Below are 15,597 nucleotides of genomic sequence, written 5' to 3' on the forward strand. Positions count from 1 at the left end.
CTTTCTAGCCAAGGAGTAGCATGCCTGGATACTGTTTCTTACAGATATATTGTTACCAAAGGTAAGTAACTTGTTCGTCAGCACCCATGTTGTTCTCTCTGCAGCATCTGCTTGCGCTCTGGATTGTGCTACACTTCCACTTTCTCTCAGTGACACAGGTCACACTTGTGAGAGGACAACACAGCTGCCTTTCTGTGTTAAATGAACATGTTCTTCAGAATCATTTGAAATTGTGTCAACATCTGATGGAACTCCACCAACTGAATGAAATCACCTCCAGATTATGATTTTTCAGCCTCTTCCATAGATCTCAGAATCTGACCCGGCCTCAGAGCTTTTGTCCATTATTTGACTATAGTGCTGGGCTGTGGTCATCCAAAAAGTGGCCATATTTGTTCCTTGCTAGCACTTAACTCCTCAAATACTGTGTACTAGGTAGAATGCAGAGCTACTTATAGAAATGTTTGTGCACGTAAATGCTGATAAGTGTGTGTGATATCAGCAGAAAATGAGAATGTATTTTAAATGAGGGATACAAAAGTGCAAGACTCAGAAAAAGACTGGAAGCTGTTCATTAATTTAAATCTTATTCCTAACTGTTCCAGCACTATAGCCTTCGTAAGAAAAAAGATGCACAGCTGTGATCCCCCGAACGGGAATACTTTGTAGAGGGGAAAGAGTCTCCCCTTTCCAAAGGGTACCTTTCTGAACTATATTTTCCCGGGGGCAGTGCAATGCCCCTGACGCAGAGGCAAATTAAAAATGACTGTCACCCTTTTTCATTACCGAGGGGATCAGAGGTTGTGTGATCTGAGAAAGCCACTCAACCCGCCAAGGATGGGAAAATAATATTGGCCCTTACGCCCAGTGGGGCCGCCCTATGCAACATAAAATTTATACTGGATGTCTTTTGGTGGATACCTACTGAGATGTCATGGCCCCAGCTGCGATACCTGAGCAGAATTCCTTTCTTGATGGGCACAACCGGAAATGGGAGACTCTTCCCATGCCAATGGTGAACCTTATGCCTTTATTTTTATCTGGGAGGGACAGTGCAAGGGCACAAAGAGACTGGTCAAATAATTAGCAGCCACCATTTCCCCCAGGGAATGGAAAACAGTTCAAATGTATTTGCCCCCTAAGTAGGGTGTCTGCTCCCATGCCTGTGTGCTGGTACCACAACAACACCCCCCTTTTGGTGTAGTGGAGCATTCCTGCACAGGATTTGCAGCCCAGACGTGATCACAAAGCACCAATGCTTACTAGAGGGGGACCACTGGAAAGAGGAGACTCTAATCTTTCCAGCAGTGCCTCTTCCATGCCCTAAGATATGTCTCCTCGACACAGACCACAAGACTTACCCTTATCCAGTGGCTGCAGTGCTTGAAGTAATTGTGACACAAGCTTGCCACAGGTGTGCAATCTTCATCCATCAGCCTTGGGAGGGACTGAAGGCTGATGCGAAGCCAGTGGTGGCTGGCATCAGTGGGGGAAGCACCTGTTGCAAGCACTGTTGGTTTTCCTGCACCGTGACGTTAAAGTCCTCTGTACTTTAAAGGTAGTGCAAGGATGTGAACGTCCCACCCCTGCACTGAAGGAGTCAAGAGACTTAGAGGAAACTGAAGGTTTATCGCAACAAAAAAGAAATTACATCAGCTACTGCAACCCAATTGGAGGAATAGACGGGGTAAAGAAACTCATTAGAGGAAGACCTAAGCACAGACCACATTGCTGTGTAGCATACAGTTTACTATAGATGAAGAGGAAGACCAAAGCTGGCAGGGTGTTATTGCAGATCTTATCAGGATGTAGTAAAGCGCTACCCAAATAGACCTTTACCCACAGACCATGTATATCTTTACCATAGTGTAATTAATAGCGCAGTAGGCACTGTGGGGTGCAGTCAGATAGTTCAACAAGCATTGGCATAGCCAATAGGTCTCGCCTTTGGGACATTATAAGTGTTTAGCCATGCAACAGTTGTTGTTGCACCAAGGATATTGTGCTGCATAACTAAATACTTATAAGGTCCCAAAAGCGAGACCTATTGGCTATGCCAATGCTTGTTGTGTTCTTGTTACTGGGGTGCCCTCAGCACCCCTGCTTATATTTTTTTCCACTAGTGTGGTGCCCACATACACCTGCTCTCTGTTGCTACCCTCTTGTAGTTTTTGGCACCAGTATCTGCTGCTTCGTTTTTTTGTGCAATGCAGTGCAAGTTAAACAAAAATGACAGCACAAATAATGTAGCAAAAAGGCCACATAGTGTACCAAGTTAGGCCTCAATTAAGAGTGACCAGATTCAGACTAAGAGAGCTCTTGTGACCTAAATTGAGCCACTACGTATTAATCAACATGGAATGAGGAATTACCATGTGGATCTGTTTAGTTTTTCTGGGCCAACTTCTGCATGGTATGCCCTAGGTTGCAACAAGCGTGTGTCAATCCAGCCCTTATCACGAAGCTGTTCTGCATTTCAGGGGTAAAATTGGAGAGAGAGGAAAAGTACTTTGCTCTGAGTGGGAGGCAGTGAAAGTGGAACTTTGGATGAATGATAATGAGCATTGTTAACAAGCAATGGCCGCGCGGCCGGAAAATCAGATGGCAGCTGTGCGCGTGACAGCAAGCTGGTGGCCGAAAAAAGTAGTACTTTTAAAAGCCAGCTACTAAATGTCTCACCAGACCAGCACATGTGCTGGCTCTAGCTAGACCTAAAATTAATACCTTCTTATGTTGCCAGCCCTAATCCAGCAAGGGAAAGAGGTGTTTCTAAAACCATAAAAATATAACGTTTCTGTGCAAGAGCCTAAATACATAAAATCACTCATAGAGGGAGATTCCTTGATAGGTGCTGCAGCCAGAAAGAGAGTACAGTCAACAGACCCTCATGGTCCACTCCCTGAAAAGGATAGCTAAAGATTAGTAGTAGGAGAAAAGTAGAGAAATTTGCTTCCACTCAGTAACATGTATTCAATTCTAATGCCCTGCTAAATAAATAGACGCACCAACAATGAGCAGAATTGGAAGATTTGATCAAATATCTTCCAGAGGATTTACAAAAGAGAGAAGAAGTTACCAGGAAGACAAATACAACATTTACAGGTAAGAATTGTACAGAACTTAGGCAGATAATTCATTGGACCACATGTAAAAAAAACACTCTAAAAATAATGGGGGCTTTACAAATGAGAGGCCTTTTCAAAATAGGGGTATCCTCAGGTCAAAGGAGCTAGCCATATATAACATATTTTAAAAAGCAACCACAACAGAGTTCCTATCCCCAAACAGGGTCATTACAGTAACTCACCCAAAATAAGCAAACTTTTCGAGTTGGGGGCAAAGGTAGTGGCCAAACTCTAAGATGTTAAACTTCTAGTAAAACATGACTCTTTAAGACTACCTCCACAACATCTAAAGCAAGTGTGAAGCAGAAAAATAATCTTTTATCAGAAATGACAAATGGTAACACACATGTTTGTTAAATCTAGTGAAACACAGATATTGTATAGGATTCGTATGGAAACTACTAACAATAAAATAAATCGTCAAAAATGCAAGGCGGACTAACTACAAATCCTACAATAATAGGTACAGAAACTGCTGTTGTAGGTTGCAGAAGAAAGAGCATTATTATAAGAACAAGATACAGTAGTGTACTTGGTATACTTCTGAAGAACCAAACAAGAGCTAATGCTAAGACCCATTTGTAGGAAGCTGGCTCTTTATATAGTGCAGCAAAAAGAGGTATATTGTGTAACAAAAGAGTCCAGGAAATCCCCAAGTAGTGTACAGAGGCACAAATGATAACCCAAATGCTCTCTTTTGTGGTAGTGTGGGCGAGCAGTTACGCATATCAGAGGGTAGTGCTAAGCATTTGTTGACACACACACAGAGGCAATAATGAGACACAAACTCACGGATAAATCCGAGACCAATTTAGAAAATGTTTTATATAAATTGCGGTTCCACGAACTTCGTTATCAAGGAACTACTTTTTATAAATATCTATTTTAGCAGGTAAGTAAAATGTTCACTTAAATGCGTCTTTACGCACAATGCTTTCAGTTATTTGCGTTCTAGGAGTCTCCTACAGGACTTATGGTCATAGGGGACAAAGGACCAAATTACCACCAGCAGTTACTAGTTACCTGCCCTAAGGCGTCTGGTTGCAGAGGTGCTGGTTGAATTGGTAGCTGTGCGTGCTACGCTGGTAGAAAGAAGGGGGGCTTCTAGAAACAAGCAGCAGAGGGGCGTGGGTCACAAGGTCCCTTGGAACAAGTGAGAATATTGGTTCTTCGATACCTGGGCTGGGACGCTCAGGTGCAGAGTGGGAAAGTCAGCAGGGTTCTGGGCGTCCTGGAGGTCTGCAGTCATCTGCCTCTCCGGTTGAAGGTGCAAAATCAGGGCAGCTGTGCCAGTCTGTAAGTGGGTCTCTGCAGTGCTGACGACCCTCGACAGCTGGTCTGTCTCCGAGTCGTTAGAGTCCCGACTGGAGTCTCACGGTCCTTGCTTGCTGCAAGGGATCCTGTACCCTGTGTATTGGTCCTGTGCAGCTCCGGTTGGTCCCGGTGTCTTCTCACATGGTGAGGGGACAGATATAACTTTTAGGAGAACAGGATCCTCTTCATAAGGGGCTGCTGCGTTGGGCTGGCTGGGGAGCGCAAACTCTGTAGACCGGGCTTTGCGTTTCGGTGCCTGCGGACTGCAGAGGAGTAGCTCCTTTACTCCCAGGGAGATTTTCTGGCAATTTACGAAACCCCCTGGGGTTCCTGGCAGGAGTTCAGCTGTAGGACTAGTCACTGGGGCACGACTGTCGCGAGTTAGTGCAGTATGCTGGGTTTGGCTCCAAAAGGCCACAGCAGTCTTCATTTCTTGTTTTTTCTTGTAGGTCTTGGTGTCCACGTCTTCTTGATCCGTTAAAAATCTAAGTTCGTAGTTTCAGGGGTGCCATCTAAATACTCAATTTAGGGTCGTTAAGGGAGGTGACAGGTAATAGCCAGTGGGCTACTTACCATTAGGGTGTCTTTACCCTCTATATGACCACTTCCTCCTACACAGAGAACTGGCTATGTAGATTTGGGCATATTTAATCTATATTTATAGCAGATTCATATATGTACAAATGCCCTCTTTCCATCTCTTAAGGTTTTTCATGTTGTGCAACCTTAGTAGGGTTTCTTGGTCTAATAGTGTTTTTACCAAGGAAAGGCTTTCAATGGCATTAGTCCGTGTTTTAGCCTTTACAGTGAATACGTTGATTCATCCTGGTGAATGTGTTCTGGGAGTCCTTTTTTCTGGGTTTCTCAGGACAGTTTTCCCTCAACTACTACTTTGCTGCAGGGTAGAACTGTAGTTATTATGAAATTCGCTATTGCCTCTGGTCCTCCTAGTCCATTGGCTCACTTCATCCTTTGAGGGTTTGTGTACTTTAATCATACTATTATTGTCTTCTGACACAGCATTATTCCGCTAGCCTTGGGGATCGGTTTTTCCATGCTTGTAGGACTATTTTTACTTACATTTCACGTGGTACTGCCCACAGTTTTTGTGAGGAGCCCCATGTTCCTTCTCATCTAATTCCCACGTGTTAAAAACGGGATCCCTGGCTGGCCAGGGCTCACGCCAAAGTCAGTCAGAGACCACCACTCCTAAGTCAGGGCAAGGGAGTTACACGCCAAGATAACTCCTGCTCACCCTCTAGGTAATGTGGCGCGAGCAGCAAGGCTAAACTTGGAGGCGGTATGAGTTAAGTATTTGTGCACGCACCCCAGCAACAACACCCAAGGCCCACCACAAAGGAAACTCCACACAAGGTTATATAAAAAAATGCCCTGAGTCTCAATGTCAGAGGGTCTGCGCAGGCAGCACAAACCACAAAGCCTAAACGTAGCAACTGTCCACTAAGTGCTGGACAGTTGTGAATCACAGCTGGGCAAACGTTGGAGCCACGTGGGCTCAAGAACATAGGGACTGGACAAGGAGCCTCTCAGGGGCTCGCAAAGCAAATGTGGCGCCTTAGAGCTTCAGCGCTCTCAAAATAATGATGTGGGCGGGGAGCCTCTCAGGGCTCGGAATAATGAATGCCCCCTCGAGCCTCGGGGCTCGTAAATACAATTGCACTGTGAGCCTCTCGGGCTCTAAATAACCAAATTGCCCCCAGGAGCCTCGGGGCTCCAATCACCAAAAATGCGGGATCGTTGGAGTCCCTCACGGGGGACTCAGAAACAGATAATGCCCCCAGAGCCTCAGGCGGCTCTACTCACTTGGGCAGCTCTCAGGCCCGGCCCGCACACGGAAGGGGAGGGGCGGGCACCGACAATGTGCCCCGACGCCCTCCTCCCTTCCCTCGCTCTCCCGGCCCCCCTGCGCACTCACCGGCTGTCTCGCTGGGGGGACGGCTCCTCGGCTGGGCAGCGCGGGGCTCCTCCTCACTCGGGGAGCCTCGAGGACACGGCCGGCTGCTTCCTCCGTCTCCCGCCTGGCCTTGTCTCTCTGCACTCCGCCTGACTTCCGCTGGGGCCGCCAATGGCAGCGCGGCCCTGGGGGTCAGGAGGCGGGACTTCCGGGTCACAGTAGGCAGCGGCCCGGCAACAGTTTTCAAGGCTCCTGGGCTGCGGCGGTGATCACAAGGCAAGGCCGGGTGGGCACCGGCTCGTAAATAACAAAACACCACGGGGCAATGCCGGGTAGGCACCGGCCTTTAAATAGAAGATAAAGCGAGGTGGGCACTCGCTATGCGCCGCAAATCGGCAATCCAAGCGGGCAAACACCGGGCGGCACCGGCTCGGCAATCGGAGCGCTCCCAAGCGCTCTCAAGGCAAAGTTCAGCGCTATAATCAAAATAATGCGCTCTCAGGCAGGGCAAAGCGCTCACAGCGCTAAGAGGCAGACACAAAGCGCTCCCAGCGCTGGGGACAAGGGAGAGCGCTCCCCAAGCACAAAGTCAAGCTCCAGCAGGATCTGGAGGCAGGCAGGGGGGCAAGGCAGGGCCAGAGCCAGCACACTGGGTCTCCTGGCAGGGAGACAAGCCAAGTGGCGGTCCTCCTGGCCCCAGCAGCAACAGCAGCCCCCTCTGGCAAGGATCCAAAACAGAACCAAATTGTATGGGGACACAGCCCCTTCTTATACTGTAAAACCCTTTGTCTCTGGGTGCAGGGTGGGGGGGAAACCAGTCGCAGCTGGTTTTGAAGTACCCTTGATAGCTCAACCACCCATTTAATTCACTGGCAGGGCTAGGGACATCAGTCGCACTACAGGGGGTGGAGCCAGCATTGTGTAGGGAAAGTCCAGGCGCATCAGGGACCAGGTGCACTCCTCCCAAGCCATCAACATGCTAATCTCACACTCACCACCGTGCAGACCCATCCAGCCTTCCTGGAGCCAGGCTCACCAGACAGCTCCAGCCAATCACACAGCAGGTATATTTTACAGTAATATGCCAAGTCGTAGAAGTGGCATTTCTACACATGACACACACATGCCACATACACAATTGCGAAGCATTCATTCTCACGAGTGCGCACATACCAAATTCGAGCATGCACTCCCCACGCATCAGGAACTACCAGGGACACAGACATTCCCCATGCATTCCTATGGGAGAGCAGGCCAGCCTAACTACATGCATGCACTTTACTCTGGGACACAGGGAAAAAGTGCGCACAGACCAGAAAATCATCCATACAGATCACAGATCTAAAGCAAAAAGATTAGGGGTGAACTTGCCTTAAGGGCCAAGTCCAACACAACGCATGTCTAGTCTCTTGTTAATTTTGACTGGTAGGTTCCCTCTGAGAACTTTTGTAGGATTAGTTTGCAGACTGTGGCTATGGCATTTAATTTAAAGGTTAAGGAATCTGCGGCTAGATGTCTCTATTAGATGAACAAGTTACTTATCTTTGGTAATGCATAATCGTATAGATACATAGTCTAACCGTAGATTTGTTAACTCCCTACCCATCCTCCCCGCTCTGGAACCGATCTGTAGTGTAAGAGGTATATTTCCTTTTACAGCCCTGGTTTATACATCAGTGGTCAGTCAGTGTTTCGCATGGATATGTGCTTCGATGAACCATTTGGTCTTTCGTTACATACCTTGTCTAGCTATTAATATACCATTCATTTCCACTTTCTAATTGTTGATTCAAAGATACATCAATATGTTTTGGCACCAGTTTCTTAAATGGCTCTTCATTTTGACGCAGAAGATTTCTCAGAAGAAACTGAAGTCTGCGTGCTGGAGGGGATTTATATGACTCCACTGACGTCACAACTGGAGTCGACATCATTGCGGAATCGTACAAGGCCGCCCTCCAGTGCTTAGAGGGACTGCTGGAAAAAATTCCAGATCCAAACTGGCGCTTAGAGAGAATTCAAAAGTTAAGTAATCAGTGGCTAGACTATGTCTCTACCAGCTATTGCGATATCGAAGTAAGTAACTTGTTTGTCAAAATTGCATCAGATACCAGACAAAAAGTGGGGGTGACCATGTCAGAAAGGGAAACTTTACCACTCCATATAGGACCTGCACTTTGTAAACATGCTTATCAAGACACAGAGATTCTAGATGATGACTGTTCAGGGGGTAATTCGCTTTATGTAAGAGGACAAGTATTTGACCTCAATGATGTGCATCGCAATTACCGAACATTTGCACTGAAAGTAGCTCTTTATCAATTAAAAGTTCTTTTCTTTGGCTGCCTAGTCTACTTCAGGAGTGTTCACCAAGGCATTTGAAGCTGTGGCTGCATGTCTCAAATTCCCAACAATTCATGTGTGAAAGTGAAGTTTTCAGCACTTCCACAGAGATATTCAAACAGTTGTAGACAATCGTTTTCATTTGGTGCTCAGAGTCAACATGAAATTGTCACCAACTTCCTTCTGAGGGTGACATTAGACACAACACTGTATGTAGCCAAACCAATTACAACATGTGTGAATGTATTGCAGTCATTATTTACCCTCTTCCAGACTCACCAGTATCTGAGACTGAGGAGATGTATTGAAACTGTTGGGAATAAGGACATCATTTTTCAGTTTATTTAGAATTCTCAATTACATAGCAAGACTAATTTTGGAATGTTAAGGATTAAATGACCCCAAACAAAGGGACAGTAGGGCAATCCAGTGGTTGTTAAAAAGTTTAGATGTCAATTGAAAGTTGGAATATAGGCAACTTGACATGGCGAACACAGTTTTATTACCCACCCCTAACTCATCATAAGAATAGATGCATCACATCATAGAGCAATCTGAGAATCAGTGGTCACAGAAAGAGGTAGTGAGAATGTATATTAGTTAGATTTAAAAATGTTTTCACTCTCCTTTACCACTTTTCAGGTGCAAGTCTAAAACAAGGTTGTACATATCCTAACGGGCAACACAACTGTGTTTTAGCTCCACTAGGAAGAACTGTTTTATTATCCCTCTCTTAACTAGCAAAAGATACATGGAAACAAAATAATATTGATCTCACATCCGGTATCGGGTGAAGGCAATGTTCAGGCAGATTTTTTTAAGCAGACACTTAGGCTTAACTTATGAATGGGAGTTACAGCAAGTGGTACATCATCATATTTCCAGCTCAACAGGAAAGCTAAACTAATATTTATCCGGAACACAAAATGCTGAACTTCAAATCTAAGCATTACCATCCACTATAAAAGGGGAATGCACTGTTGATAAATTGGTATGGGAGATATGTGCACGCATTTCCTCTGCGACCACTAATTCAAACATTAATAAACAAATTCCAGCCAGTAAAGATGAATTAATTTTAGTAACACGTAGGTGACCACTCTAAATATGGTACTCTCATTTCTTGAAGATGTCTCACCAAAGCTTCATCAAAATGCCAATTCACAAGGACTTACAAGAGAAGAATTTTCACCTGAAACCACAAACTACTCTAGAGGCTTTGCTCCTGAAGTAATAGAGTTTAGAAACTCACACTTTTCCAGATATCCGTATGGCTATCATCAGAGCCAAGGAAAACATCAACAAGGAAATGTTATAAAGTAAAATGGCATAGATACAATAATCTGGGCACAAGCAAATGGAAATTTAGAGACTTTATCTAGTTAAAAAGTAATTCTCCCTTATTGTTAGAAAAGCAGGACTCAGGCTTCAGTAGTACATTTAGTAGTCAGTGCCACTTAAAGGATATGTAACAAAGACATTTGATTTAATGTCTCTTGTTTTTGGGAGATCCCACAAACTTATTAATTGAATATTCTGTTTTGTATATTATCATTATAGTTTTACTGACCCTAATCCAAAAATCTTACCTTTGTTTTCTTATTTTACCTCATACAATAGGGTTGATAGTAAAGTAAAAAAATACATCTTTAACATTGTGATTTTAGACACTGCTGCTCACTGTTTTCCAATATATGTTTAGAATCTGAGCAATACTTATAAAAACAGTAACTGTGTATTTAAAAGAATTATGTTGCACTGGAAGAAACCAGAATTTTGTATTTTTTTCTTTTTGACCAGGATCTGGAACACCTAAATCATCTACTCCTACACCAACCAACACCCCGTCAACGACTCCACATCCTTTTGATGGCCAGACCTCTGCTCCTGTCACTCCTTGTGCCACTCCTACTCCCCAAGATACGAACTTTCCACCTCAGCCAACTATATTAACAACCTATTCTCAGCAGCCGATGCCTCTGAGCCAGACACTGCCTGTCATGACCATTCCTCTCTCCACCATGGTGACTTCCATCACAACAGGGACCTCATCTTCCCAAGTCATGGCTAATCCCACTGGACTGAACTTCATCAATGTAGTGGGCTCGGTTTGGTAAGTTGATGACACTGCGTGTGTGAACATTAAGACAAACTCACAGGGTGCTCCGCTTGCTAATGTCTTTATCTGCCTTTCACCTTGTGAAAATAGCTAATCAAATGTATGACATTGTACCTGGAACACCCTGTGTTTTCATTATTTATTGGTTACACATTGCAAGGTCAGTCATTTTTTCACACCAGTCATCTATCAATTGAGCATTCATTTGTCAGTAGACTGCAAATGGAACTCTATCATTTCACTTTGAATATATAGCAATATCTCTGTACAAGACAGCATGCCATTTGCTTATGTCGCAGTATCCAGTTCACCATCCTGTTTTTAACAGGATCCTGCAACATGACTGGAATCCTGCCTTTGAAGTGATATCCAATGGCACCTAAGGCTTTTGGCCTAATAACCTGAACTGTGGGGAAACACATTTACTCCATGGCTGTTGTAAATACTCTGGTACCTAGATCACTCCAATGAGAAAAGGGTGAGAGCCATAACTGGGTAGGGCTCTAATAGGTGAGATTACCAGATTTCGTGGTCCTGCCGAAGCTTCAAAAGTCACTTTCAAAAGCTCGTAGTGGCCGGAATCTGATAATCTTGCCTGCCAAGGTTTGGTCTTTCTCAGGTAACATTATCATATCTCTCCAGTCTGCAGAAGCCAAAATGTCCAACTTTTCTTGGATGCTTATGTTCTTTCTACTGGTTACACCTCGATCTCCCAAATCAAAAGGTACAGCGTCCAGGGTACCATGGCACAGAAAGCAATGGGGAGCAAGCGCAGCACTCTCTTGCCAGCCCCTGGTGACAATGCATTGGTCCACTGGTTCTTCAACAAATTACCTTTCTTTTCAATATGTCCCTGGAGCCACAGCCTGATAAGTTCCCACAATAGATCTTATCCCTTTTTTGGTTTCGCCTGCACAGTGCTTGCACTGTGCTTGTGAAATTTATTGGTATTTAATATAAATCTTAAAAGGGGCTTATATCCCGCCTTTCCTTTTCATTTGTTTGTGTGCTTGCCACTTACTTTTCATCTGTTTCCATTGGTTGTAGCATACCATTTCCTGTTGTTCTCCATGTTTTCTTCTCATCAGTGTCCGAAGTCGAAGTACTCTCTTCCATCCCTTGAACCTCTTTGTTATTTTAATTACGAGCAAGTAGGCGGCTTTTTTAGACCTAATTCTTGGTGACTACGCTTTTTACATGTATAATTTTTATAGTTGTAGTCATGGGAAGATTAAGCGATTTGCTTACAGGATGTAGAGCCTATGCTGAGACTTGAACCTGGTTCCCCAGCTCTAAAGTCTGCAGCTCTGGCCGCAATGTCACATCCCCACCCCTCTCTCTCAGCCTTGCTTTCTTCAGCTGTCTAACTGGAGAGAGCTTTAAGCAAATCAAGCAGAGGTGTAGCAAGGATGTCATGTGCCCTAAATACACTCCGTTTGACTGCATCATAGGACACCCATTCATTTCAGTGGATTTGCAAATTACCAAACCAATCTCACAACATGTAAACATTTTATTTTCAATTACTTTAAGGCATTTATAATATCTACCCCCTAGGCAACACTTCTACAATGGTTTCTTCCATGGCTACAGCTGGCGATTTTTAGAACTTGAAAACAACTTGGAATTTGGACGTCACGTGAATTTGGGAAAATACGTTTACAGCCATGTCCCATTTCAAAATGTACTTAGTGCGAGCAGGATCCAGTAGCAAGGGCTTTTTCTTCTTGCTTTCCTGTCATATTTGCTCCGTCATCGTTGGTGATGGCACGCCTCTCACCCTGGGCCCTCCAGGGCCTCTGCTCCCCTCCTTCCAAGACAGAACTCAACTGTTTTGGCTGAATTGCTTTTAGCAGTGGCAGGATCTTGCAGCAAGTAGTTTGATTTCACTACTTTTCTGTGGTTTGTCGTGTGAGGGAGGGGTAACTGTTATGCATTTATAAGTTAAATGCTTGTGTTTGCAGTTTAGTAAAATTTACTTTGCGCTTTACATTACCACCAGTTACAGCACACATTCATTTTTTGTAGTCGCAGGGAGAGTAAATAATTTCCCCAAATCACTTGATGTTGAGCCGACAAAGAAACTCGAACAGTGGTCCCATTGTGCCTCTGACTAAGTCATAAATTGTTGTATAAACGCTTCTGATAGAAGCAACATATCCTTATCCTTTCCATTGGGGGCAGTCTGTCAAGTTCCAGCTATTCTTTTCTCCACTGGGTCCACTACAGAGAAGGAGAGACTCTTCTTCAGTTGAAACCTTGATGTGCTCTTAACTTCTTCATTAATAGAACTAAGGAGTACCCTGCATTTTTTGGGGTTCAGCAGAGAAAAGAAAGGAAAGGTGGCCCAAAAACAGACATTATTGGGATGAACTGATTGGCCTAGAACTCATTCTGTCAGGGCAAAAGATGCTACCGCAGCCTACCTCAGGGTTTGTTTTTCAGACAGCTATATGGCTATCCATCCATTTTTACTGTATCAATTCTCAAGTTCCTTGAGGGCCCTTTCCCTTATTCAGCTCCCCTCAACCCACCTCTTTGGAGGGCACCTTGCTTTGATACCGATTAATAAGGTGAGAGATCTGTGGCTTGAAGTATCCATCAGAAGACTATGGCCTGATTTAGAGTTCCCTGGCCACTTGCCCTCAGTTCACCTGCCCTGCTGTAAGTCATTTGGACCATCAGGTTTCTATCTACGGTGCACCCGTTGGCTCTGTTAACAGAAAGTTTACTCTGATGGAGTGTTGGCTGTCGAACTAAGGGCATCATACCACCCGCTCTATTCAGGGTGCATTCTTAGGAATTAAAATAATGACTTCTACGCCCAGGGAGAAACTCCTTAAGTGTGGGGGGGTCATTATTTTTTTTGTTTTTGAAAAACAAACTCCCACTTTAGAAATTTGTTTTTGAAAAATAAAAGTTTGGTAGATGGCCATCAAAACCGATGCTGGCCACCCACCCAACATTTGGTACAGTTGGAGGAACTGCTATAGATGAAACTAAAGAGATCATTACTGGTCTGGTGCTGATTTCGAAATATGGTGGTCATCTTTCCATCAGGGTGGGAAATATAATATTCTCTGCCATCCTGACAGAGGTAAAACCCTAATCCAGGACCTAAGTGGCTACCTTCCTTAGTGCTCTTTCCAGTGGATGCATCCCTTGGCATGCCCTTTTTCGGCACAGAGGACAATGATCCAGACAATGATTCCCTCAAGGCTTGACTACGGTATTTTCTTGTACATGAGGGCAGAAAAGATGCCTCCAAGCAGTCCAGAATGCAGCCGCAAGGCTCTTATTCCGGCTTCCCAAATACAGCTCCGTATCCGGTCTCCTCCATGATCTCTACTGGCTCACGATTGATAAACGCATCAATTTTAAGGCACTTTGCCTTATGCATAAAATCAACTCCTGCAAGATCTGATGGTTTCCTATTGCGTTCAAGCAACTGTTCTCAGTTAGTTTCCAGAATCAAACACCCTCGAATGGGTTGCCGCTTCTTCTCTTTCATGGGCCCTAAGCTCTGAAACAGTCTTCCTGCGCCGATGAGGTATTGCTCCTCCTTATTTTCTTTCCGTAAAGAGTATAACACCTAGTTGTTCTAGTTCCTAGTCTCCAGGCCCTTGTCCTTTTGGTCTGCTACAGTCCACAGTGCTGGAAAACCCTCTGGGTATCTATACGCTCTAAAAATCTTAATAATAATAATACTCTATCTAACCACAGTTACCTCATTTCCCCCTTCTCTCTATTCAAATGAGTGGATTCCTAGGTCTAATAAGGTCCCAAGCTAGTTTTCGCACACTGCTGTTACAAATTCAGTCGTTTCAGCCATGCTCTGTGTCTGAGGGCATTATAAAACATAGGAGACAACTGATGTCAGGCCAATGATGCCCCCTTCTGACGTACAGGACTTATTTCCTCGTCCAATATGGTGATTGGGATACTCAAAAGGTAAGGAATCTGCAGTTAGAAAGACCAGACAAGACCGTCACTGACTGTGAGTAACTTATTCTTCCTTGTGAGAACAGTGTTTCTTGATGTTTCTTGCAGTTAACTGTTTTCTCTCTTCCTCTGTTTCACAGCGGGCCACAGACTTTAATGAGCAGCTCAAATCCAATGCTGGGATGCAATACAGGTTCAGCTAACTCAACAGGGATAAATCTGACTGGCATGCTGCCATCCGGTAGTCTGGTGCCCAGTGCGCTGCCCACTACCATTCAGTCTGCTTCTCAATCTGGTTAGTATAACTGAAAGTAATAAGTCACGACCATACTTGAAAAATTGTCTTCTTGTGTTTTAAAGCCCTACAGTAAGAAACATCTAAAACATTTGTTTAATGGTGTATTTAGGAAGAAAAGATGTCACTATTCTAAAGAGGCTCATTTAGCCAGTATTACATCATTATCTACTTAGAATAATTATGAATTTAATTTAGACAGGATGGTCCTGTCACACTCCTACTAATTTCCAGAGGGAGCTATGAGTGGTTGGTAACCCCTTTATGGAAACAGGGGAAAGCAAATATGCAAAGCATGGCAAGGCACACAGGATGCCAGACGCAAGGTAAGAGCCCAGTAGCCCCTACTGGGTTATAGATGTATGTTATAAAAGGGTCCTGAAGAAGTGAGGAGAGATATGCATTACATACATATTGCAGCCTGTACTGGTTGGATCGGATACAATGGGCATGGGAAATGCATGGACTCTGAATCCCCCAAATTCTGAAGGCAATATTACTTTTGGAAAAGAGAGCCTCCTAAGTACCTCCAAGTACAAAGAAA

At 44.4% G+C, this 15,597-nt stretch overlaps 1 protein-coding gene across 4 annotated transcripts in view; it reads left to right on the forward strand.

Moving 5' to 3' along the window:
- Nucleotides 1-15,597, forward strand: part of SUPT20H (SPT20 homolog, SAGA complex component) — a 447,817-nt gene that overhangs the window by 347,368 nt on the left and 84,852 nt on the right. For all 4 annotated transcript variants that reach the window (XM_086935080.1, XM_086935082.1, XM_086935081.1 and 1 more), the window contains exons 20-21: nucleotides 10,498-10,810; nucleotides 14,899-15,053. In XM_086935080.1, the coding sequence (XP_086791206.1) occupies nucleotides 10,498-10,810; nucleotides 14,899-15,053 (468 nt within the window). The remainder of the gene's footprint in view (nucleotides 1-10,497; nucleotides 10,811-14,898; nucleotides 15,054-15,597) is intronic.

The sequence above is a fragment of the Lissotriton vulgaris genome, chromosome 8 (assembly GCF_964263255.1).
Source record: "Lissotriton vulgaris chromosome 8, aLisVul1.2, whole genome shotgun sequence".
NCBI classification, from domain to species: domain Eukaryota; kingdom Metazoa; phylum Chordata; class Amphibia; order Caudata; family Salamandridae; genus Lissotriton; species Lissotriton vulgaris.